The 27077-nt window shown below is 32.5% G+C and overlaps 1 protein-coding gene and 1 pseudogene across 4 annotated transcripts in view; both read right to left on the reverse strand.

Annotated features, from left to right (window-relative positions):
- LOC111634409 (transcription initiation factor TFIID subunit 4-like) overlaps positions 1-21265 on the reverse strand; it is a 45657-nt gene extending 24392 nt beyond the window's left edge. For all 4 annotated transcript variants that reach the window (XM_023379174.1, XM_023379173.1, XM_023379172.1 and 1 more), the window contains exons 1-3: positions 20099-21265; positions 8784-8933; positions 8431-8538 (exon numbers count right to left, since the gene is read on the reverse strand). In XM_023379174.1, the coding sequence (XP_023234942.1) occupies positions 8431-8538; positions 8784-8933; positions 20099-21193 (1353 nt within the window). In that variant the 5' untranslated portion in view covers positions 21194-21265. The remainder of the gene's footprint in view (positions 1-8430; positions 8539-8783; positions 8934-20098) is intronic.
- On the reverse strand, positions 9627-13520 carry LOC111634410 (annotated as a pseudogene).
- Positions 21266-27077: the final 5812 nt, after the last annotated feature.

Genomic DNA, 27077 nt, shown 5'->3' on the forward strand with positions numbered 1-27077 from the left:
ATTTCAAATGCTTTGAATTAATAACATATTTTAAATATAAAAATGTGTTAAAAGTAATGATGCAATGAATATTCAGTTACTATTCGGCCGAATACCAAATACCTAAAAACAGGAGTAATAAATATAAAAAAAAACAGTAAATTAATCATTTTGGTAACTTTTATTAATGCTGAACATACATTTCAAGTTCGAGAAAGAGCAATTTTTTGCTTATTTATGTAAAAAATCAAAGGAAAAGTAATATAACTAAGTTATTTTTTAAGAGATCAAAAAAGGTAACAAATCAAATGAAAACTACCTACTTATTATGTAGTTTAGTTGCTTATATACTCATATATAAAAGAACAAGTCCAGATAGGATAATTAACGCAAAGCCAAAACTACTGGTGTTAGAAACTTAAAAATTTGAGGGTGTGTTCCTTTTGTTAAGTTTAGGCATGCTAAGAAAAGATTTTAAGAAATTCAACCATAAAAAGTTGAAAAGGATAAAAAATTTGTATGAAAATTTTTACTGCATGGGCACATTAGATCAAAACTTAGGTCATAAAATGTGAAAAAAATAATAATTAATGATCTGTAAAATTTTTTTATGAAATCACCCCTTATTATAAACTTGAAAATTAAATCAACTTTTTTGTTTCATTGTACAAAATTATTTATCATAGCTGAAGTTCCAGACAGCTTGATAGCCAGGCTTTGCCCATGCACATTAAGTGACTTTCATTACAAGCATTTCGCTTTCTGAAGTCTATGAGAACAATTATTTGGCATTGACAGCCGCGAATTTCGTGCCAATAAGCTGCCTCAACTTGTTTGATTATGTTATCAACTGAATTTCATATTTATTTTCATATTTTCACCTCGCGGTCCTTCTCTGTTCTTTTTCCGTTATTTACACGTGTAGGTCATTTCATTGTTATCCACATTCGATATCAACACTTATTACATACTGCCATGACGCTCTTGTCTGTCCGCTACAACTGTCAAGAATTAACGCGATTGGCGAAGCGTAGTGACAGTGGGCCAATAGAGAGCAGGGTGCATGATCCTTGCCATAATATGGTTTGCGCACCAATTTTCATACGTGCGTTAATCAAGCTGAATAGTTTGGCCGAATATTCAGCTATTTGGCCACGCTTCTGGCCAAATATTCGGTATTCAGCCTGAGCTGAATATACTATTCAATGCATCACTAGTTAAAATTGTAAAATATCAATCTGAAACATGATTTTAAAAATAAACAAAATCTAACAGAAAATACATATTTAAAGAGAATATTTATCAATACATATTTCGTCTTTCAATTATTCACAGAATAAATAAATATTTTTAACAAAGTCTAACTGCAGTGGGTTCTCAAATTGTGAAAAGGTGCTGTTCTAAGTAGGTCACATGTATTGTAAATTTTGTATAATACAAATGAAATTTTGCCATATAATTAAGTTAATGGTAAATGCCATGCTACACATGTCCATTTTTTACACATGACTTGACTATAATTCTATAGATATAAATGATGAAATGCACCTTATTAATACAGGAAAGCCTCCTTAGTTCGAAATTCAGGGGACAAAATATTTGCAACTTTGATTTATCGAAGATTTACATATTTCTGCACAATATGCCAAATGCCATGTAACTGATGTAATTTATTAAGCAAACAGAATATGGTTACTTATACAAAATGCTATTTTCATTAATTAATAATAAATAATAATAAAATACTGTGTCAAACAGCTGGTTAGCTTGAGGATGCCTCTTTGGGGAGATGGAAGGATTCATGATTGCCATACAGGACGTGATTGGTCATAAATACTAAAAACTACAGAAAACACATATGCAAAGATACAACATTCATGAATGACACATGCAGAAAATGACACATCATGCCAGAAATTATACAGCACATTACTTCTGGTTGCAAGCTCTTGGCACAGACAGATTATTTACATAGACATAATCAAGTAGCAAATATAATACACCAAGAGCTTGCAAACAAACACAAATTATTAGACATCCACAAACCATATTACAAATACATTCCACAGACAATACTGGAAAACAACATGCACAAATATACTGTGACAGAACCACAATCACAGATAAAATGATTTGACATAAAAGATCAGACATCACACTCATTGACAAACACAATAAAATCACATACATTATAGACATATCCAGTCCAAACACTAACAACATACATAACACATTCACTGAAAAAATTAGCAAGTACACAGAACTCGCCCAGGAAATCAGGCATCTGTGGAGGATGGATAGGGTGCTTATTGTACCTGTCGTTCTCTCCTTTATAGGTGTGATACCACACATGCTACACGAAAGCCTGGGAACATTACAATTGAGTAGAAATACATACATCACACTACAGAAGGCCACTATATTGAATACATGCCATATTGTTAGGAAATTTCTTAATACTGACACTGACACTCACATTTAATTTTAGTTTTGTTTTTGTTGCTATGCATTGACTCTGGTCTGGCATAGTACACAGCAACCAGTATCAATTGAGTATAACCCACTAAACCCAACATAATCTATATATATATATATATAAATGGACATGTATGTCCCTATATTTCACTTTTTCGCAAAAACTACACATCGCACGTGAATGGTGTTTGTATGTGGTAATAGCCCCAAGTCTCTATTTGTGCATAGGAATGGTTGCATCTCGATGGCTATAAGGGTGCGGGAGATATGGGCTTGAAAGTGGTTGAAAGTGGCTTTCTATTAAGAATGTTTTGTTCAAATTTGTTTGAATTTAATTCGAACAATGTTCAAATTTGTTCGAATTAAATTCAAACATAAAATTTGAATATTGGTTCGATTGTAGAATGATTGTAAACGTTCCAGAAACATTGAAAATGAACTATTTTCAATGTTTCTGGAACGTTTGACCGGACGTGAACAGGAGATGTTCAGAAATAGAATCGGGACCAGGTCTCTAATTAGTCTGGAAACGGGGGACCTAATTCTTGCATTATGTGAAAACGGGTAAGATTGGCTATAATGTAATTATCTTAATCTTCACTATCGTTACTTTTTAAAAACCCAGCAAAGCAGGTCCTTGCAGCTAGATTCTAGATTACTTAGAAAAACAGTCTTTTATATATATAAAAAAAACTATATTACATACAAATGTACGAACAAATAAAAACCCAGCGAAGCGGGTCCTTGCAGCTAGTAATAATATAAATAAATTGCAGGTAAACAGCATGTGTCCGGTGAGAACCTCACAAGCACCAGATAAGTTTTATAAAAAGTAAAATGAATTCTTCAAAATGTAGCCCACATTATTTTTAAAGTGGCCCATAAAGTAGTAGGCTAGAGTCCTACAGATATCTCAATCTGCAACTTGTAGTCAATTTTGCAATCCTGAAACCCATCTGTATTTTATGAAATAAAAGAAAAAAGGGATAGTCTATATGCAAGGTGACATCAAAAAAGATGTTACTGTAAAAGAAGTTGTATTGATCAAATTAGAGTTGTTCTTGGTCTATTGTTCTCTTACAGCATGGAGACATTTCAATCTAAATGAACAAGTTAACATATGCATTAGTGATGGGACAATTAATCAGAATTGGAATAGAGAAAATCTCATCATAATTTCTGATTCTTAAAAACGATTCTTCCACATTTTATACAAAAATTAATTTTTGTTTTAGTCGAAGATTAAAAATTTTTTAAATTACGATATTAACATTTAAATATTAGATTACTGGAAACTTTTGTGTTGACAAAACAGAGATTATGTAACACCCTACACACAAGGTAAGGTCTTATGAAGGACTTTCTTTCTTTTAGTCAGAGAGATGAGAGATTGCACTCGGCCAGTACTAACTATCCCCATTCTAGGGGAGATAGGATGATTTTAGGGCTGCCATCCAGGCAGCACTGGACCGGCAATCCGTATTCTGTATATGAAGCTTGCAATGCCACATCATTGTAAATGCAAAAAAAAAAAAAAAACAAACTTTTCAGGAGAAATAAACAATAATTTTTCTAATGAATATTTGTAATTTTTCTAATGAATATTGTAAAATTGAAATGAATTCCTTCAAGACTTGAATGAATTCATTTCAATTTTACAATAAAATAGTGAAAAACTCACTAAGTTGCAAATTCTCTGGAATAAGAAAATAAAGTAAACATAAGCCATAATATTTTAAGCACTTAAGTGCAAGTCATGTGATTTTTAGCACTTTAAACATTATGGCTTGCATATAAATTCAACTTCAAAATATAGCCACTTACAGAGCCACTATCGCCACAATATTTTTTGCAGCAGAAACATCACATTTAAAATTTGTTCTCCCAATAAAATATATTTAGATAAAAATGGCATTTACAATGTTAGGGCATGGCATTGCATGCTTCATATATATTAAAAGCAAAATGTTCTGTCACTGCTGAGCACAAATAATGTAAATTTAAAAATCAATTTTATTTTATTTTTAGTTTTGATGTAAAGGCCAGAGCTTTAATCATTATTTTTATTATTTTTAATAAGTTTTTATTTATTTAATTTTGCCTGAATTTTTTGAATCCTTAATTACAATTTTTAAAATTAATTGCAACTCTTTTTTCTTTTGTGACATAACTATAGAAATTGTTTTAGTGTTTTGTACAGAACGATCAAATTTAAATTTATTTTAAGTTTTTAGTAATTTCATTAATTTTCGTTTCATAAATTTACCTGTGTTTTAAAAATTTTAAGTATAAGTGAGTTAACATTGATTGAACTATTGGACTATCTAGTTTAAAATCAAGGCCAGTGGTCAAGAAAAATATTTAAGTGTTGGAAAAACAGATGATAAAACGACTTTCTTCTTATAATTTTAAAAGTTTTTGTTATGATTCACAGAGAATGCTGCAATATGTTAAATTTTCAAATGTGATTTGTGCAATTCTGAGTAAAAATACTTGTTTATTCTAACTCTACTGCTGTTTTGAATTTTGAAAATTGATTTTTCAAGATGAGTCAGTCTAAACATTTGTGGCTCCAGTGAATGAATTCAAAAATTGGTTAACTCATGACAATGATATTTGTTCAGTTTGTTGCATAATTTGCTGAACCGCATTTAATATTAAATATGATGGAGTTAAATCATTTACAAAACATGCCAATTGTGAAAAGCATGAAAAAGTGAATCTTCTCATTCACGTTCCCCTCCCCTGCTCATTGCGTCAGCCAATAAAACAGTTTCCAAAGATGGCAACCGAACATGACATTCACTAAGTAAAATGGAATTAGCTATAATTTCTTTGAGGGTCATGTTCCAAATATTAACTTTATCTGAAATAAGATTACAAAGTTATTTTGTAGTATGTGTATCCACATATAAATGTAGAATTTTCATGTTTCTTTCAAAAAATTGATTCTGGATTTCCCAATTGTTTTCCATTCTTAAGCTTATGTTTATTAATTAATGAATGTCTCTTGTTTGTAATGTAAATCATTAATTTTTTAAAACTAAAATAAACTTTAGAAAGTATTCAAAAGAATCAGAATCAGAAAACATATCAGAATTGAAAGTTTTCTGCATAAGCAGAATCAAAATCAGGAGAAATTTTGGTATTGTCCCATCACTAATATGCATATCACAGTTCTGACAGAATTTTCACTTCAAATTATGAAGTAGCCATATTTTGAACTAACCAAATTCCTTAATGTGTAAATCTCTATATCTCCAGCTGGGACAAAAATACAGTTACAAATTAACAGGATTTCAAACTATCAGAGTTCTAATTAACCAGGATTTCCTATAGTTTTAATACATAACATTTAAAGTGGATAGCATGAAAACAATTTGTACAGACACAATTTATTTAGCAGAGTGCTTTTTGTATGTAGCCTGGTGTTTTTTTCAAGCTCCAATTGTCCATATAACAAAGACAAGTGTAAATAACAAAATTAATTTATTACCAAAAGTTAGGTACAAACATGGTTACTTTTTGACGTAATCACTGTGAAGATTGAGGCATATGTCAAATCCTATGATGAGCTTTTCCATCCCCTTGTCATAGAATGTTGCCACCAATGACTTGAGATGGGCCCTAAAATTTTTTTGAAGATCATCATTAGTCTCAAACCTCTGTCCTCCTAGCCACTTTTCCTATTCAGGAAAGAGATGGAAGTCGCTCAGGTGCTAAATCGGGGCTATACGCTGGGTGTTTAATTAAATGTGGTTGCAGACTTCCACCCAGCTTACAACATTTTAATGTGTGAAGACTTCCACCTCTTTCCTGAACTGAAAACATGGCTAGCAGGGCAGAAGTTTGAGACTAATGAACTAATGACAATCTTCAAAGCAACGTTGTTAAAACCATCTCAATTCACTGGTAGCAACATTCTATGACAACGGGATGAAAAAGCTTGTCCACAGATACAACAAATTCCTCAATCTTCACAGTGATTATGTCAAAAAGTAACCATGTTTGTACCTAACTTTTGGTAATAAATTCATTTCGTTATCTACACTTGTCTTTGTTTTATGGACCATTGGAGCTTGCAAAAAACTGCCCTTGTATAATAGGTAACTCCTTTGAAACCACTTAACCAATTAAAATCATTTTTTGCATACAAATAGAATCCATATCAGTCTATATCATGACACAAATGGCATTTTAAAATTTGACCTGTAACTGGAGATATACAAGGTCACAGTTTACAATTTTAAGCCTATGAATGTTGATACCAAAGCACATTTCAACTGATCTTTTTGATTACATTGAAATACATTAATTTCTCTTGGAATTTTCTTTTTCTGATTTATATTAGATAAATTCAGCTAATTTACTGAAAAGTTTAAATGATCAATCATTTTGTATCTTACAATTTGTTATAATAAAACAAATTTGAGGAAATTTCTAATCATCCTCTGAAACAATCAAATTACATATTAAATTAAAGTTTATAACAAGAGGAACACAATGGACCAATTTCAAGATGAGGAACTAGAGGAAATAGGTCAAAAATCAATACTTTCATTTGAAGTAAAAAGTGCATTTTTATTATACTGTTCAACCCTTTACTAACATCGGAAGTATACTACACTTACAATCAAAAATCAAACCTGTTACCAGCATGTATCCTATAAAAGATTGTCCCACAAACGTTTTCAAACTTTATGAAGTTCTTCTTCAGGTGGAAATGGAATACTTGAGAAGAAATAGAACAGGAAATTTCAAATTGAAAAGTTTGCCAAATTCTACTCCGACAGACATGCACCATTGTGCATAGGTGTCAATTATTACAGATACTTGTCTAGGAGGAGTTGCCAGGATGTTGATAGGTTGAGCATGTATTTGTATGGCTCATTTTATAAATAGCCATAACTTCTAACCATTTTATGTGCTTAGGGTGGGGTGTGGTTGCAATGATTTTAGCTTTGTCAAGTTCCGCCTCGATGTCCTGGTCTGTTGCATAAATATTTAGGGCCTAGTGAGCCTTCCATGTTGTAGATCAGCTTGGTGTTCCCTTAATCTGATCTTTAATGAGAGCTTAGTAGAACCAATATAGATGAGTTCTTTTTGCCATCTGTTATCCATTAGAGAGATAGAATATACGCTGTACATTCTGTTGAGATCTGGGGAGTCTTTAAACATCCCCCCAGATCTCAACAGCAAGTTGATAACAGCAAAAATTACAAAGAAATTCATCTTTGAATTCAGAATATAAAATGTTTTCTAAAATCATAAAAACATACTCTACAAGATATTAAAACAATAAAATAAGGAAGGAACAACATGGATCTAGGAAGAGAAGATAATGTACTGACATATACTTCACAATAAAAATACTAATTGAAAAGAATCAAGAATTTAGCACAGAAATCTATATTGACTTCATTAATTTTGAAAAAGCATTTGATGATATCAAGTTAATAAAATAAAATTATTTAATATTTTACAAAACAACATTGTATATCCCAAACTATCATTAACATTTATAATATTTACAAATATAATTTAATTTCGGTCAAATATGGAAACACTCTTACAAAATGGAAGACAACAAATGCAGATGTATGACAAGGATGTTCACAATCACCACTCTTGTTCATTATTTATACGCATGCAATAATTAAAATTTTTAAACAAGAAAAACATGATTCATTCATAGGAATTTACATTTAGATGTTATTCTACTTGAAGATAACATTGCACAGATATTCCCTGAAGCAATTTGCACCATAAATAACTTATATGTAAAAAGATTTCTGAGTTTTTTAAATCTAAAAAGATTTAAAAAGCTCAGATACATAAATTTTTATTTCATAATTATACATTAATAATAAAACATTTTAATAAATTAATAATTTTGAATTAACATATAAACTGATATTTTATTTTTTTTAAATTAATATCACTATACATTCTTTATTATAGATAAATTATACATACTTTTATGTTTTGAGAAGGTATATTTGTTGAAGGCAAAATTGAAGTTACATTTTGGATGGGTTGATTTGTTTGTAGAATGGAACTTGAAACATTTGGATGAACTCCCGGCTTAAAATATAAATGAATAAAAATCATTGTAAATTATGAATATTAGAAATAATTTTAAGAATTTTAATCAAAACTAATTCACAAATCAAACAAATGGTAATCAGATATTTGCCACATCTTTCGTGACTATGTTAGCTGATAACTATCTTTAATCATATGCCAATATAATGATAATGTACTGTACTCTAATATAAATAAATTAAAGAGAAATACAAAATTATTTGAAGACAATAAATTAAACATACCTGAACAGATTCCAAACGATATGTTGGAGTACCAGCAATTCCACCAGCTGCTGTAATTCCTGGTGCTACATTTACAACCTGAAGCTGACCATTTTCTGTTCTTACTAGCAATGTACTTCGAATTAAGCCTTGAGGAAGTGTAATTGTATTCTATTTCATAACAAAAAGAAATTAAATATAATTAAAAAATTCTATATTAAATTTATAAAATTTTTTATTAAAATTAAAAATTACAAAAAAAATTAAATTATAAATATAGAAAGATTACAGGAAAAAAATGTGTAAATACAGTGTGTCCCATAAAGGTCATGCCAGGTTTGTATCTCATCTACTAATAGATACAGAAATTTAGAATGTATATATTAACAGATCCAAAAAGTGCATTTTAATATGCTGTTTTGATAATTTAACATTTAAACTTTAAAGGTCAAAATGATTGTAACTTTAAAATTTCAAATGATAACCCAAAATTTACAGTAATTTTGAAGAATTTTTAATACTAAATCTAATGGTACAATCAGATTTGAAATTGAATGAAACATTCAGAAGTTGAACTTAAAAATCATTATCTGCTACATTCTATAAAAAATGCTAATTAAAAATATTTTCATTAACAATTTTCTTTAAAATAACAACATACTGTACAGAAACATGGAAATCATGCTTACTACAACTTTCTCTAATGAAACTCACTTTTTCTGACAATGATTTGTATTTAAAAATACAGTAACCTATTGAGTTTAAAAACTCTGAAATGGTGTTTATATTTAATTCTATGTAAATAATTTTAATACAAAAAATCTTGTTTATCATCATTATAATTAGTAAAACTTGATACCATATTTAAATATAACTATTAATTCTACTTGTTAAGGTTACTACAAACTACTTTAATATGAAGTAGTTTGTACTGAAGATGACTCAAAAGCAGCTGAAAACATTTTAAATATGAAGAAAATTAAATATTTTTAGTATCCTTAACAAGCAGAATTAAGAGACATTTAATCTTGTTTATTTTTTTATTTCTACATTTCATTTACATTCCTCAAAAGTGAAATTGCAACATCATAAAGGAATGAGCATAGCAACATGTACATTGCAGTAGAGTTGATAAAGATATGCAAATGATTAGTGGAACAAAGATATGAAACAGACACCTATTTATTTAGTAATGAATATGGTCCCCACAGGCAGCTATACTGGCCACTTTGTGGTGAAGCATACTATCAATGAGGCAATTAATGGTTGCCTGAATCTGGTGAGAGTTTGCTGTGCAACTTGCAGTCGAGCATTGTCTTGATAAAACACCATGCTGAGTGCAGCCTGCACTAGTGCCTCACAATTTGTCTGATGTACTGGTCCATTGTTAGAGTACCAGAAATGTGCTGATCAGACATGATGCCTCCCCAAGCCATGATGCTCAGTGTGGGGCTGGTGAGATGCTCAGCAAAAAAGGCTGCCATGTAATGTTCCCTGGGACAATGCCACACCTGTCCATGGCCGCCATTCCTCCACAAACAAATGTGGAATTCGTCCTTAAACAATATCCAATGCCATCCAGTGGTTGAATTGTGATGATGATGATACCATGCCAGGCATGCAGCCCTGTGTCTAGTGATTAATGGAACCCCCCCAGTGCTGGTTGCCTTGTGTGCCCAACTTCATGCAACCTGTTGTGAATGGTTTGGATGAACACAGATGTACCTGTTGATGGCAACAGATGGCTTTGGACTCGTTTGCTTACATACCATGGCAAACAGGTCCCAACAGGTTGTTTGGGAAATCTGCCAGTCTGTGTGTTCTGTCATGTGCCACTGTGATCCACTCCCAACTTTGGATGTCATGTACCATGGTGAATGGTTCCCAACAGGCCATTCGGCAAATCTGATGGTCTGAATGCACTGTCATGCACCAGTCTTTTTCAATGTGTTCACAGATGCTCCTTCATCCACTGTGTTACACATTACTGGATGGTACTCACATCACACCCAACACGCGTGCAACTGCAAACATTGACAAACCAAGGTCACGCAGTTCCTGGACACAGTCTCATTCCCCAGCCATTAACTGGTAGTATTCAGCTCACTGTTGTCTCTTATGCATTTTTTACACTTCTTCAAAAGTTTGGCTGCCATGAACATTCACTGATAGCATTCCAGCCTGAGCTGACTGCTGGACTTTATGGCTTGAAACTGGGTACCACATGATCCAATGTATACACAAAGTTAATCATTAGCATATCTGTCACTTCTACTGTTCCTGCAATATATGTATGACTACATTCATTCCTTCGGGGTGTTGTAATTTCACTTTTGAGGAGTGTAATTCCCTAATTTCATTTACTACAATCTAATAGCATCAAAGCAACAAGAGTACACAAAAGCTAGAGTATTGTATTTAGAATATAGGAAAACTTCCTAGTTCATCATAACTTTATAAATAAATTATAAAGAACAATAAGATTAATTATTTACATTTCTAAAATCTTCACGGTCACTGTAATTCCAACTAATAGAATCTTTTCAGCTTGGGTAGCTTCTGTTATGACTATCAGTCCTCTCAAACAATGCTCTATTGTGAAGATCTATATATCAATCACTCATATACAAGTACCAGTTTTGGTCCCAATCAGTTGGTTCATGACCTGTTCCACTTACACAATTATGAAGGTAAGGAGGTCTATACACGCAAGCTTGTCCTTCCAACATTTTGAGAATACCAGGCAGCATGAGACAAGGGCCCTTCAGTTTCTCGATCAGTGCCACCGTGACTTCTATAGGTTTGGCTGCAATGGTCTTTATAGCCATAGGGACCTTTACTGTCCGTGCCTTAATCTCTTCTCTAAACACTGAGCTCAAAACTATTGTTCCTCCCATCCTGTCATTCGAGTTGGAAACATCTTCAGGGCACAAGACTGGGACTTGGGTGCCTGAATTTACGATAGCTTCAGTATCTTGCCCACCTATGTTGACTGTAATGTATTGTAAACATTAAATACTAGGGCCGGACTTCAAATGGCTGCTCGTTTTTTCCTCAAAGTGTTCTGATCTCACACTCGCCACTATCACGATGTCGTTCCATCTCCAACTGATCGAGGGTTAAGTGCAACTATTGTTTACGGGTGAATCCCTTATCTTTTGCAGGCAGGATCTAGAAATATGTTGTGTTGATCCACAGATGAAGCACTCTCTCCGTTTCATTTCCTGACAATAGTTGAGTGTGTCTTTTTGTCCCTCATCCTTCAGTGATGGGGGAACGTACTCCTGACCAGTACCCTGCCACTCTGAAAGACACCGCGACTCTTGCAACTCGTACATCTCAGTTAGTGATCTTCCTTTGCTTTTGAAATATAGGTCGCACTCTCTCACCATGTTGATAGGGTTAAACCAATGCTCACCCTGATGAACGCTTATATGGGCCACCATGTCGGCATCCAACGTCTGAAATAATCTGTCTGACACGATTAATTGTTTTAAAGTTTCCAAGTCCTTCACTCTCCTCAACTCGCAATAGTATTCCCAAGCCAACGCTATTCTCAACATAAATTGCATGTGAGTCTCATTGGGCCTACGTCTAGCACTTCGGAAATTTTCTAGGCAGCATTGGGCAGACTGTTCGTGTTCTCATAACACTAATTTCTTTACGCTTAAGTAATACTTTAACTCGTCTCTGGTTATATAAATCAAAATGTTTGTGACCTTTTCTCCTAGAATATTGATCAATATCGCGCTTTCATCTCTTCCAGCACATTCTTCAATTGGAACACTCACTCTATAGATTCCAATATTCAGACTTAGTTGGGACTGGAAGCATTAATGTCTTCACGCTTGTAATCAATTTCTCAGTACTCACAACGAGCCCATCACCTGGATGGCTGTCTGTAAGCCTAGGACTATTGTTACTCATCATGCTTTGAATATTAGTGTTAATCTGCACCAGCTCTAACTTGTGCTAGCCTCTCTTGTTTCTCCTTCCATTTCCTTTCAGCAACAGTAGAGGTCAAAATCTCCAGCACAAAATCTGGGTCACTAGCAAAATCATCACTTTTCATAATAAGTTCTCTTAACTCAATACCTTCAGATTATCATCTATTATGCCCCAAAGCTCTTCTGCCACGATCCATAGATCTTCCTTCTTAACTCCCTTTACACTTAGCATTCCACCGTGAATTTCATTTCCGACAAAGTACAAAATTTTCCTACCTCTTCTCTGGTGTAAACCTTGTATATTCCTCAAACCTTTGCACCGTGCCCAATTATCCACTCAGCTCGGTTTTTGATCCTCTCTTCTTATTCTGGATCGTAATCACTCTCTTCACAGATCGAGTTTTGTTGATCTGGCTTCACGATCCTGTCGGCTGCACCAATGTAGAGAACCCAATCTTAATCAATGGATTCTGCCCTGTCGGTTTGTCACACCAACTAAAACAGTCCAATATTTCCACAAAAAAAAACTTTATTTCACTCTCAGGGACCACTTCACACTCCCTCTCCCTCTCGTGTCCTGAACTCCTCTCCCTCTTCCCGTGTTTTCTCCCCCGGGATTTATGGCCCTTCTGTCACTGCATGTGGGTGGGTCACATCCATTCTGGCGAAACCGCAGGAGAGGAAGGGCGAGGAGGTCCAATATCACTATACTGCTACTAAAGATCTTTTGAAGAAGTTGATGTCAGAACAATGATCAATCCAAGTGGCATACAAACCAGAATAAGGTTAATGGGGTTGGGGAATCTTTACAATTACAATACTATTAATTACTTCTGAAAAATCCTGAAGAAAAGACATTGGACAGATTCTTTAACTCCCACAAACAGAAAAAACATGACTAATAAAAATGCAAGACTGTATATATATATATGCATTTTTACTATTACATATAAATAAACGTAGTAAAAAAAAGTATATATTTTTTTATTTTTTGGAGTCTTTGAAACAAATTAATCAAATTCCCATAAAAACCTATGGTAAATCGATAATCAGTTAACGAACAATTCGAATAATAAACAAAGTCTTGGAATGGATTATGTTCGTTAACTGAAACTGTATATTTTTTCTTATTTAAACAAAAAATTATATAAATTGTCATATCTAAGTACCAATGCAACATTTTAAATTTATTTGAACAAACTATATTGACTATTCATTACAGGGAACAAGGATGTCCCATTAGCCTTCTTAGATTAAAAAAAAAATTATTATAAATCCAAACTGTTGTCAAGGAAGAAACAAAATTTTAAACAATTAAGCTTTAATATAGTTCATAAAAAGATCATAAAATTTCAATGTGCTAAGTTAAAAATTATGACTTATTATTATTTATCAACAGTTTTCATATAATATATACATAAGAATCTGCTTAAGGGATGGTCAGGAAGTAAATTGAGATTTGAAATAAAATAACCTGTAATGCATGGAAATGAAATACAAAACTATGAGAATGCAATAAAAAAGACAAGCAAAATGTATTCTACAATTTCCAATGGCTAAATTACAAAAAACACTCATTCCTTGCTGATCTTCTCCAAAAAATTCCTAGTTCTCTTAGTCAGCACCTTGCCTGATTATTCTGTTACTACTTTGTTGATTCTGTTCCACACATGCATGAATCCATAAAGTGATTTTGGCTGGGACTTTCTATAGGAATACTTCTGCTAACAATTACCCAAAATCTTTTGATACATCTAGCCTGAGGAATCTTAGTGAACAACTTTCTCCAGCATTAATTTTATTGAGCACATCAAGAATTTTGTTGAGTGCTTGATTTTTTGAGTGTTGAAGCACTCAACAAAATTCTTGATGTGCTCAATAAAATTAATGCTGGAGAAAGTTGTTCACTAAAGTAGCACAGTGAGGTCTTGCCATAAGAGCAAAATCTTATGTTTGTGATGGTCGTTAATGAAATGTACCAAATGCTTCTTCAAGCACTCTTCAACATAAACCAGCGTTTCTCAACCTTTTTTTTGCCATGTCCCACCAAACCATCTTTAAAATCCTAATATCCCCGTGACAAAAACCATGGCGTCTTTGAAAAATAAAAATAAAAGGAAAGGACAATTCAAATACTGAGTAAAAAATCATCAAGAAATTGCTAAATAATAATAATAATATGAAGTGATATGAAAAAACAGCAAATAAAGTTTCAGAATATATATATAGAACTGAAGTGCATGAATTAATATAAAATAATTTTGATTGGAGTTTTTCATAAAGTTTTAATTTTCTGAATTTTTTTTTATTTTATAAGTGAACACCACTTCAACGCTTCAAAAATCTCCATGCCCCCTATCATAATTTTTATAGTTAACAAATTCTGAAAAAAAAATGATGGCAGCTTCAAACGAAAAATGCACATAATCAATACTATTTTTAATTTATTATTATGTAAGTAAATATGTATGTCAACTGTGAAGAAATTAGTGCAATCCTTGTGCTTGATGTGTGCTGCAGAGTTTTTATGTGAGGTAATAATTTGGTCAATTTTAGTCTTAAATCTCCAGTTTGTGATATCCAGACAATTTCTTTTTTTCAATACAAATCATTTACAGTGCTAAACCCGCATTCAACTAAATACGACGATAAGAATGGCAACAGTAATTTTCTTGCTAAACTTGTCATAATTGGGTATTTTGTTTCTGTCTCGACACATAGCCACGCCATTGTATTTTTTATGTTGAATAGTGTTTTAAAAGATTCATCATTTTGATACTGCATGGCCACATCAGTTATATCTACCAATATTGGTTGAGTTATCCAAGATGGAAAAGCACTTTCTTTTAAATCTATTAATCTGTTATTTAAGTCACAAGCCATATGTGCATACAACTACTAGTTAGACTGACAGAAAATGACACCAAAATATTACCCAATCACGTTTTTCCTTACTAATGCCCCTGGTCGTGACATATACTTTTAGTCAATACGCTACAAATTTGATTTTTTGGGACTAAATAAATGCTTTATAAAGTTTTAGTAATTGCAACTGCTATCTTTTTTTTTTTTTCAAATAATCTATAGTCCATTTCTGCTATTTTTGCAATAAATCTTTTCTTGTGCAGGTACAGATAACATGAGAAATATCACTCTGTCATCCAAATTACAGATGCATATAAAATTCAAATATTTTAAAGTTGAACCATCTAATTCTCATTCTTTTAAAGTCCCACAAATGAACCTGCTTTGCATCACCATGGAAATCTCTCATTTTTCAAATTCTTAAAATCCTTTGAATTAATTAAATTAAAGTTATTCATTAATTTAATATTATAAAATTTAAATCTTTCAAAAGTAAATCTAATGTTTAATTAAATACAATAGAGATAATTTCTTATGAGTAAAATAGTTAAACTTCTGTGTATAATACAAAAATCTGACTACTGTATAGAAAATATTCTGCTATATCAAGTTCAATTCAACCAAGATCATGGATAAAACAGCAAATCTAAAACAGAATTGCTATGAAAGTAAGTACAGGAATTTGGATCCTAGACATTTAAAACAGATGGAAAATTCCTTATTGTAATGTAGGGCACAAATTGTTTCTTCATAGAAAAGTTTCAGGTGTTTCAACAAATTGAAATGTCTTTACATCAGCACAACACAAAATATCAAAATGAGTCAAATCAGCAATTGATTACAGATAAGTTTTAGTTGCATTAAAACTAACTTTAGTAGAGTTTATGATCAGTTGAAAAGAGCAGAAGAACCCTTGGATCACAGAGGACATTTTGACACTGATGGAGGAATGCAGAAAGTTTAAGAACCAAAACCCTGGAGAATACAAAAAACTTCATCAGATGATCATGCATGAATGCGCCAAAGCTAAAGAAAAGTGGTTCAAAGAAAATTGTGAAACAATAGCAGAGCACAAGAAAAAGCACTATACCAGAGAAGTCCATAGAATCATCAAAGAAACGATGAAAGAACTTAACAAAACAAAGAAGGACATAACAAATTTAATAGACCAACAAAGCAAAATGAAATGTGAAAAGGAAGAAAGAGCTAAAACTTGGACAGAGTACATCAAAGATTTGTTTGGAGATCACAATAAACATTCCCAGGTTCATACAACAGGAGATGCCTACCCCTCCTATTACTCTAAAAGAATTAAAACATGCCATGGACTCTGAGATGTGAAAAAGCTCCTGGTGGTGATGATATTCCAGCTGAACTCCTAAAATCCTTGGGCATGTCTCCAAAACTATTGTTACTAGATCTTTTTAATAAAATCTACAAAGAAGGACAGCTACCATGCAACTTCAAAAGATCCACTTTCATCCCAATTCCAAAGAAGCACAATGACAAGTGGTGTGAACAATTCCAAAACATAAGTCTAATGGGCCATAACCTAAAGCTCTTACTAAAAATTATAGGATACCAAATATGAAACAAAATGGAGGCTCAGATAGGACCATCGCTATTTGGGTTTAGACCTGGAATGGGCACTATTGATGCACTGTTTGCTGTGAGAATTTTATCAGAAAGAGCCATAGAAATGCAAAGAGAGTTGTACATTGGTTTCATCGACTATGAAAAAGCTTTTGACAAAGTACAACACCCACTTTTAATGGAAATATTAAAGAGAGTCAATCTAGACACAAATGACTACAAATTGATCGGCAATCTATACTGGGACCAGACTACCACAATTAAGCTGTACAACATAGAAACAGAACTGTGTCAGACAGAAAAAGGAGTTAGACAAGGATGTGTATTATCACCCACACTTTTTAATGTCTTCTCGAACACAAGAATGTTTCTGCAAGGATATGGGGATCAGGGTCAGAGGAGTGAATATCAAAAACATCCGGTACACTGACGATCTCACATGCATTGTCACATCTGCAATGGAGCTCCAACAAATGCTAGACTTACTCCAAGCAGGCAGTGCAAAATATAGCATGTGTATCAACGGAAAAAAGATAAAATGGATAAAAATAAGTAAAGACTCTGTGGCAGACAATTCCCAAATCTTTGTAGATGGTACTTTACTGGAAGAAGTAACCAAATTAAAATATCTTGAAGTCATTATAACAAGAGATGGTAGATGTGACAAGAAAATCTGAACACAAATCCAAATGGCGAAATTAACCTTCTCTAACCTCCAGCAAACACTTATGGATAAGAAACATGGTCTGTCTTGCTGTACGAGTGCGAGACGTAGACCCTGAATAAGGGTATGAAGAAAAGACTGGCAGCATTCAAAATGTGGTGCTACTGCCACATGCTATGGATCAGCTGGACAGAGCGAGTGACCAACGCATGCATGCTGGAACGGATTGGAATGGGAGAGCGACAGCTGCTTCCTATCATAGCGGGAAACAAAGCGAGGTACTGCGGCCATGCCATCCGGGCCACCAACTCACTGCTTCCCGTCATACTGCAGGGCAGGATCCAAGGAATCCGTTCCCAAGGAAGACAGCAGAGGACCTACCTACAAGATATAGCGGAGTGGATCAAATTAATAAGAATAGATTAATTCGCACTGCGAGAGATCGGGAGGAGTGGCAATCGATTGTTAGCAACCTCCAGCTCGAAGAAGCTACAAAGAAGATGATCAGTTGGATACAAAACATTACTATCAACTTTGACATACTAAAGCTATAATTAATAATCAAACAGAGTTTACTCATTTATCATCATTTGTAAAGGGCTATTTATAGCCCTTTACAAATAATAATAAATGAGTGAACAAAAATATGTGACTACTTTTATTTATCGTCACAAGTTTACTAAATGAGTAAACTTGTGATGATAAATGAGTAAACAAAAATATGTGACTACTTTAGACTAGTGATTATATAGTGAATAAAACTAGGTTAACCCAGTCATCCTCAAACATAATGTAAATAATTATATATATATAGATAGATACAAATTCAATAATGATGGATTAGATAGCATAAAAAGTTACAAAATTTTATCAAACATGTAATTTTATTTATAATTGACTTGAGTGAACACATCCTACTTAACACATGTTTTGTGACATAGTAATTCTCAAATCCCTTGTATCACCTATTATCGCATGTTAAGTCCCTCCCATCTAAAAAGTGTAGCATAATAGATAATAGCAAGGTTAAGGCAAAAGTTTTCATCTTTAAAATGTGAACGTCGAATGTTGAGCACTGCTATCTTGTAAGCGGCACTCAACATTCAACGTTCACATTTTAGAGATGAAAACTTTGGCCGCAACCTCACTATTAGTAAGATTTGCTCACAGTCAGAAGTATGTATGCATTTCAACCTGTAAATTTAAGTTTATATTACTTATGCTTTAACAAATATATAACAAATTTCCATAGACATAATGCATATTTCAAGTATTTTAATATGCATGAAACATTGCATACATCTGGCATGTTTAATAAAATGTTTGCAGTAATTTTAAATGCATATAAATCTGGCCCTTTGTTATAACAAATAATAAAAACATTATTTTTCTATCAAAATACTTATTGTAAGTATTTATCTTGAATAAAATATTTATTAGTAAATTATATCATATATAAAATTATATTATTATTCATTGAATGAATGTATAAATGTTGTAATCTTAACATAAGTATGTATATTAGTAAATTACTATCAATGTGCAATTGCTAAACTTATGGTAAAGATATCATTTTAAATTTTATAAAATTCTTTCTATATTTCTTAACTGTATTTGGAAAATCAGAATATGTAAAATAAGATCAAATGAAACTCCTACAGGTTAAATGTGTTTCATACATCTTATCTCATTAAAAATTCTAATACATCTTGAATTAAAACACAAAGTTTTTCTAATGTTATATAAAAGTTTGTGCTGAAAAAAATATTTTTTACATTGATTCAATCATTTAAAAATATATTCAAACTAGATCTCATTGGAAGTAAATAATTAAATTGGCATTATGCCAAGTCTGAATTTGACAAATAGACAAACACTAATATAATTCTTTCATTTTTATATGATAAACTAATAGTAAACCATTTTAACAACACAATATTTCTGTACAGCAAAGACTTGGTATTTCTGTATATCAAAATTATTAAGAATCCAATTATCAAAATAATATATACAGTAACAACATAATGATCTACAATGATATATCATTTACATTATTATGTGCAAATACAAACTAAAGTAACTTAGAAACTACATATTTTTTTATTTACATTTTTTTTAACATTATGAAATTATTTGATGAGCAGATAATTATGAATATAAAAATCTATAGGCTATTAAATAATATTTTAGCTTGTATATATTATTGATTGCTAGTCTAATGATGATGTTTATGTAAAGTATTATATAAATAATTACTATTATCCTACCTGAATAGGAGCTCTCGGTCGAGCTGCAATCACCTGCGGAGCAGCAGCAATTCGAACAGGATTACTAAATACAACTCTGGGTGCCGAAGATTTTTGAGTCGTTATCGTTCCTGCATTTCCAGCACACATATTTATTAATTGTACACCCGAAAGCATATTTGATGCCGAAACTTGAGACATAACGTGCTTTGTAGGTTGCTGCGAATGCACAATATTAGCTACAGAAACTGTTGCAGCACCAATATGTGACTGAGGTATACTTTCATTTTTAACTGATATTTGTGGTGAAGATCCTTTTATTATCGTTGTTAAATTTTGATTACATAACGAATTATTTGCTCCTTGTTTTCCATAGGATGTTAGAATTGTCTGTGGTAAACTGTTCTGCCCTTTTGTTTCTGAAACTATATCCTTTATACTACCATTAAGAGGCTGTTGTGAATCAGTTGTTAACAACATAGAATGTGGAACTAAAATTGTATTAGAACCAATTGGTGACTGTGTATTAATTGTATTTAACTGATTCATAGTTTTAGAAATAGATGGAACTGATACTACAGTACTAGGCTGTCGAGAAACAATGTTACCATTTGAAACAGTATGAGCCGTATTCCTTTGAATGACAGTTCTGTTTTCAGTAGATACTTGAGTATGTAATTGAGTAACATTAGTTAACGGAGCATAAACTAATTTCGTATCAGGATTTACTTCCATGGGAGTTATATTCTTAACTAAACTCGGCTGAATTGGTGGACTAGGCCCCACTTGACTCATATATCCACTTGCTGGTAATGCATTGGCTAATGTCACAATAACATTATCACTGACTGATGATGTTGTTAAACTACTATCACAAAACGTCTGCGAATTATTCGTTGTCATTGTTGATCTTTCTATACTTCCATGCTTTAAATCATCTGTCGTTATTATATTTGCCTGTTTAGCTATTTGATTATTAATACTTGTCGTAATATCTTGATGTGAAAGTTGAATATTCGTCGACAATTGCGAATCAAGTGATCGTACGAAGGCATTAACGGCACGTTCATCGACTACGGAAGACAACATTTCTTCTAACGACTTTGCGGAAGCCATTTTTGTCTTCGTCGTCGTAATGCAAATAACGCATGCGTACCAAATGGAACGCTTTCGCCATGTTTATTCTTTTTTCTGTCCCCCTATCAAAAGAATAAAAATTTTCCTTAAAATATTACGTTAAATAAACTCGAAAAAATAATAATAATATTTCATTTTTAAAGAAATTAATTAATTTATCTTTGTAATGGAGTTATATTTCTTAAAATTATAACCAATTTATATTGAATAACTTGACACGTGCCTTGTTGCCATATTGAAAAATTTTTTCAATGAATGAAATTTTGAATAAAATATTAACGTTAAAGAAGAGACGGCTGGATGACAGAGGAAATTAAGGCGTCAATCTATCACTCTGAGAACTCAGGATCAAATCCGAACGAATAACTCCGGGAATTTTTCGAACGGTGGTCTGTTCTGAATATATCGGGCTTAGAGTTGCCTACTGTTTGGAATTTCAGTTATTTTTTTAAAATTTTTCAGGAAATGAACACTGTTTGAAAATGTTCTGAAAACGGGAGTTGTGTTTTTTTTTCTAATTGTCTCTTTGTCTTTATGAGAAGTTGGTATCACTAATTGCAATCCGAATTATTTTCACTCCTATTTGCATTTTTTTTCATTTTCTATTTTTATTTCTTTCCATCCTAAGGATAGAAACAAAACTAAGAGAGTGTACTTTAGTTATACCCAGCGTTACCAGGCCCACAATGATGGCGGCAGGTGATGAGGGACGGGATTCGTCCCTGAAAAATTCCTGGTTTTTTTTTTTATCAGTCCGAATTCATTCCTGTATCTCCCAGAGCGGTAGATTGACGCTTTAATTGCTTCGGCCATCTGGCTGTCTCATCATCATTATCATCAAAGGAATTTTCCTAAGATTGTAGGTTTCCTTTCATTAATTTAAGTTTGTGTTTTTTCACATTGTGTTTAGAATTTGTTACTCTGAAAGTTTACAACTCTAGGGCCATCAGTTGCCAAGCGGTTCCGTTTCCTGAACACTGGGAGTTCCCAGGACGTGTTGGCCACGTGGAGTTTCCGGGTTTTCTCCACGACTGTAACGCCTGAATAGGGGCAGTTACCCTTAAAATAACCTCCCGGAAGGCATTTCCGTGGGCAGATCGCCCAAGCGTTGCCATAACATAACTAAACAAACAAACATCGCAACTCTAGTCAGGCCCCATGGATGGTCGAGCGGCCAACGTACTGCTCTGGGAGACCTGGGCTCGAATCCCAACGGGTCGAAATATTCCCAGGAATTTTTCGAGGGTGGTCCGTCCGGATATATCGTGCCCCGTCCCTCACCACCCGACCGTCCCATTGTGGGCCTGGTCAAACCCATAATTGGCTTGCTAAAAAGAGGCCCCCTTAGTGTTCACAGGGCGGAAAAAGTTAAAAAAAAAAATTAGGCCCTATGTTGGTCATGCCATTGTGGGCTTTGACAAGTTACGATAAGTATGGGAGGAAAAGCCCTCATAAGAGTCAAAAACAAATAAAATAATGTTTTAATTAATAAATAAAGTAACATTACAAACCATTACTTTTTTAATATTTCGTTTTCTTTTAAATAAAATTATAATACAAAAACAAAATTTAATTATCTGGAATGAGCGATACTATATTGGATTTAAAATACTTTAACTTCAGATTTTTATTCATTTCTACGTAAAATATGACGAAATAACTTTTTAACGAAAGAAATTCCCGATAAAAATGATCTATGAAATACTTTAATTTTTAACTTTAGTTACTTTACTACGTAAAAAAATATATTGTATTTAATATATTTGAAGCAACCGATTGTTTATATCCTATCTTCAACAAATATTCGTGGCCTACTAAATAAAACTACTAAACACTAGTAGTTAGTCTCAAGTTCGCGCCTTGCTAACGGAATGCCGCATGACATTTTCCGGTGTTTCTCTTACCTGTCTAATACTTAAATAGAAGCCAGTTTCCAGTAAAAGAACACCCGGAAAGCATCTTTCCTATGTTCCTATATGGCAAATCGCTCACGTGTTATGATACCTTTTACCTATAGTCCTTTCACAAATTTTCATTTTTTTTAAATTCCTTTAAAATATAATAATTTACTAAATTGTTTAAAAAGATTCTTACAAGTTAAAGAAATAAAAGTACTGCTCTATTAATTTTTTTAAATGATAATTTTGATATTTGCAATTCTAAATATTCATACTTTTGATTTAGCTTACACTTATCGATTGATAAGTTTATATTTAATAAAACATCAGGTTACTTAGCGTCCATATTTTAAAATATATGCGTCATTATACGTCATATTATACACCATTATGACTTTTTTCTTCGGACTTTGGCCGATCGCCCCATGCCATTTCGCAAACTGGCTGGCCAAATCCCAAAATCAAGAAAAGATCGGACATTGGCCAGTCAATTTACATTAGCAATTTTCTGATTTGGCCGGACATTTCCTACTTTCGCCGATTTTGGGCTTTGGCTGTAACATATACGAGGCTCGTATATAAGAAGGAAAGTATAAGAATCGTGTCAAATTTGACTCTCTAAGTCTTTTGCAAATCTGCATGTTTTGAACTCCAAAAAAGTAAAACAAGTCAGAAAAGGAGAAAAAGTCAAAAGGGGGTGGGTCTTTCGTTTAATATCTCAGGATGGTGTAAAGATTACGAAACGAACTTTGACATGGTAGCTTGTATGTAAGGGACATTAATAATATTAAATTTTGGTGGTTAAATGTCGAGAGGTGGAATGATAGAGGAAGATCATATATCATATCTTGAAAGGGATCGAATTCAATGGTGATTTTACTTGTTTATTAGCATTTATAATTTTTAATACCTAAAATCAGAACCATCATCTAGAATCTATCCTCCGAGTTGTGCGTTTTACCATTTTATAATTTTCTGAGCGAAGCCCAGGCTTCTGCAAGAACTTTTTTAGTTTAATGTCTGATTTTTTTTAAAGAATTCCCTCGTTAGATTTTGATAATTTTGATATCAGAATGCTCGGTAGAATCCTGGCATGTGCATAAATTATCTTTTGGAAAATATAATTGACTCAGAAAAAACATATATTCAAAAAATGAAAGTGTCGACTTTCTCCTCCTTGACGCTTAATAAAAAAGTATTTTAACATTTTTAGGTGCTGTTTTATGGAATATAAAGCCAGACAGTTGTTTCATATTTTTACAGATCTTGGCGAATTTCGGTTAAACTACAGAAAAGTTATCCAAGTTCAAAGAAAAAGGAACCTGATTTATATCCATCATCCTCACTAGATAACGCCACGTTACCTAGCTCTTCGATTGCTTCTGCTGTAACTGCATGCCCGAACCATTACCGATTTAAAGAAAATTCCTTTCGTCAACATGTCAGTAGTTTAAAAATCGAACAAAAAAAAAAAAAAATGCAAAAGTTCCCCAGAACCCATTTTTTAGTTAAGTTTACTTTATTTATTTTCTTTACTTTCGTTTACTTTAATTTAATTTCTTTATTGCATTTTTCTTTTTATCTATACTTTTAATCATATTTTTTTAAACCGAAATTCACCAAACTGCAAAAATATGAAACAATTGTGCGGCTTTATATGTAAAAAAAACCGGACCCAAAAATGTGAAAACACTCGCCCAGGCTAGCTACATCAATAAACATCGTCTCGAGTTTTTCGATATGACCTGTCTAGTTTAAATAAATTCTCATGACAGCCGAGAAAGTTACGCTACTCGTTGCCGGGTTTTTTAATTGTAATGTTTTTTGTGTTTTGTTAGAATATAGCAAACTCTCTAAAAAAAGAGTGAGTAAAATTAAATAGAAATTTTATAATTTAGGAAATGATAATCTGTTTATTATTTGAATAATATTTGGTTCTGTATAAACATTTATTATCAATTAAAGTTATTATTTAGAAGTATAATTTCATACATTTAAAAAATAATGTCATAACTAAAGCAAAAAAGCAGCAAACTCTTGCACGATTTTTTTGCCATTCAAATAACTTACAAAGTTAAAATTGCGGCGCAATCTGTTATGAGATTTTATTTAAAAAATTATTTTTATATTATTAATTTATTATAAACAGGCAAAGGTCTTATTTTTGCGGATTAGAGTAAGTTTTTAAAAATGTTGTAAAGGCCAATAGTTAGTAAAAGTTTTATTATATGACATCACTCGAGATATGATGACACATAGCCTTCCTCTACTTCCCACCGTTGGACTCTACTACTCATTATATTCTTATTTATTGTTACTCCGTTATATTAATTAATACTGTACATGAACAGAATATTAACTATAAAATATCAATATGGGATAAAAAACGAATTTGTCCATTAATTAATACCGCAAGTAACAATAGGACTTGCTTCTCCTTCGATTAACGGCCACGATCCTTCCTCGGTCCATATCAAAATACCAGATAAATTAATAACGGACATTGTTTTTTTAGGATAAACGTATTGCACGTGCTAAAAGTTTTTTTAAAACTCTTTTTGCCCTGTGGACACTAAGAGGGCCTCTTTTAGCAGCCATTATGGGTTCGGCCAGACCCACAATGGGGCGGCCAGATAGGAAGTGCTAATGGGCTAGGACAAAATAGCGAAACCGAAATCGTATGATACGTTACGTGCCAGATGATTTCTTCCGACATGCCAATTTGGCCACGCCAATCACAAGTTTACCACTCTAGGCAGGAGATTACTCCAATCCTGCCCCGACTACAACGACCGTATTGTTTTGAAGCTATAGGTGTAGAAAGTACCGCAATGTAGTTCGTTTGCTAGGATAGCCAATATTTTGCACCGAAAAGTAGTCTCGCGTTCTCACTGTCAAAGCATCGCTGTAGAATGCCAAATTTTATAACAAGCTCTTTATATTTTAATTAAATAAAACCTTCGATTTCGAAGGGTTTTCTCCAAGCATTCAAAATTTTGAGTATTTACTATAAATCTACAGCTTCATTAAAACTATTATTAATAAAAAAATACCATTTTATTTATTTATATTTGTAACGTTATTATTTACCAACCACACGGAAACTTTGATCGAAAATAGTTAATTTTCCTTCTTATTCAATCGCATTGCATGGTTGTTGGCAAAACGTACCGAAAAGCAGTACCACCGTTAGAGCCGGGCAACTGGGGCACAAAACGTGTCCAGGGCCCCACGCTTAAAAGGGCTTCACTCAAGAAGTTCAGTGTTCGATTTTTTTGTTATGCCATTTCGCCTTTTTACAGTAATTTGACATAGCGCTCCATAAGAAATATATTGAACCACAATAAATTCTCTGTGCCATTTTTAGGCATTTATAGCACATAAAATGGTAACAATTTAAAAATCTAAACATTAAAGTACGTATTTAATAATAATGTTAATTGGTACAATTCTTCATCTGATTTAAATAAGTAAAGTTTGAAAAATAATTGACACAGATTTAAGTTTTGTAATACAACTATTAAAGAGATTAATAGTTATATTACAAAATATGTAATAGATTTTAGAGACAATGATTTATTAAAATCAAAATTAATAGCAAATGAAATTTGTACAAAATGCGACATTCCTCTTGTATTCAAGTAAATGAAAACGTTTATTTGATTAGGAAGGAACAGATAAATATATAAATACTAGCGATGTAACGAATATTCAATTACTATTCGGTACTCGGCCTATTCGGCCTATTTTTCACTATTCGGCCGAATACCGAATACCTAAAAACAGGAGTAATAAATAACAAAAACACAGTAAATTAATCATTTTGGTATTTAGATTTAATGTTATCGGATTAGTGTTGTTTGTTTATATTTATTTATAACTTGTAACATGCACAAAATAAAAAACAAAATAATATTAGTCACATGTATTCACAATTTATAATTACAAAGATCAGCACACGTACA

Source organism: Centruroides sculpturatus, unplaced genomic scaffold (genome assembly GCF_000671375.1).
Source record: "Centruroides sculpturatus isolate CEXI.00-Female unplaced genomic scaffold, Cexi_2.0 scaffold809, whole genome shotgun sequence".
NCBI classification, from domain to species: domain Eukaryota; kingdom Metazoa; phylum Arthropoda; class Arachnida; order Scorpiones; family Buthidae; genus Centruroides; species Centruroides sculpturatus.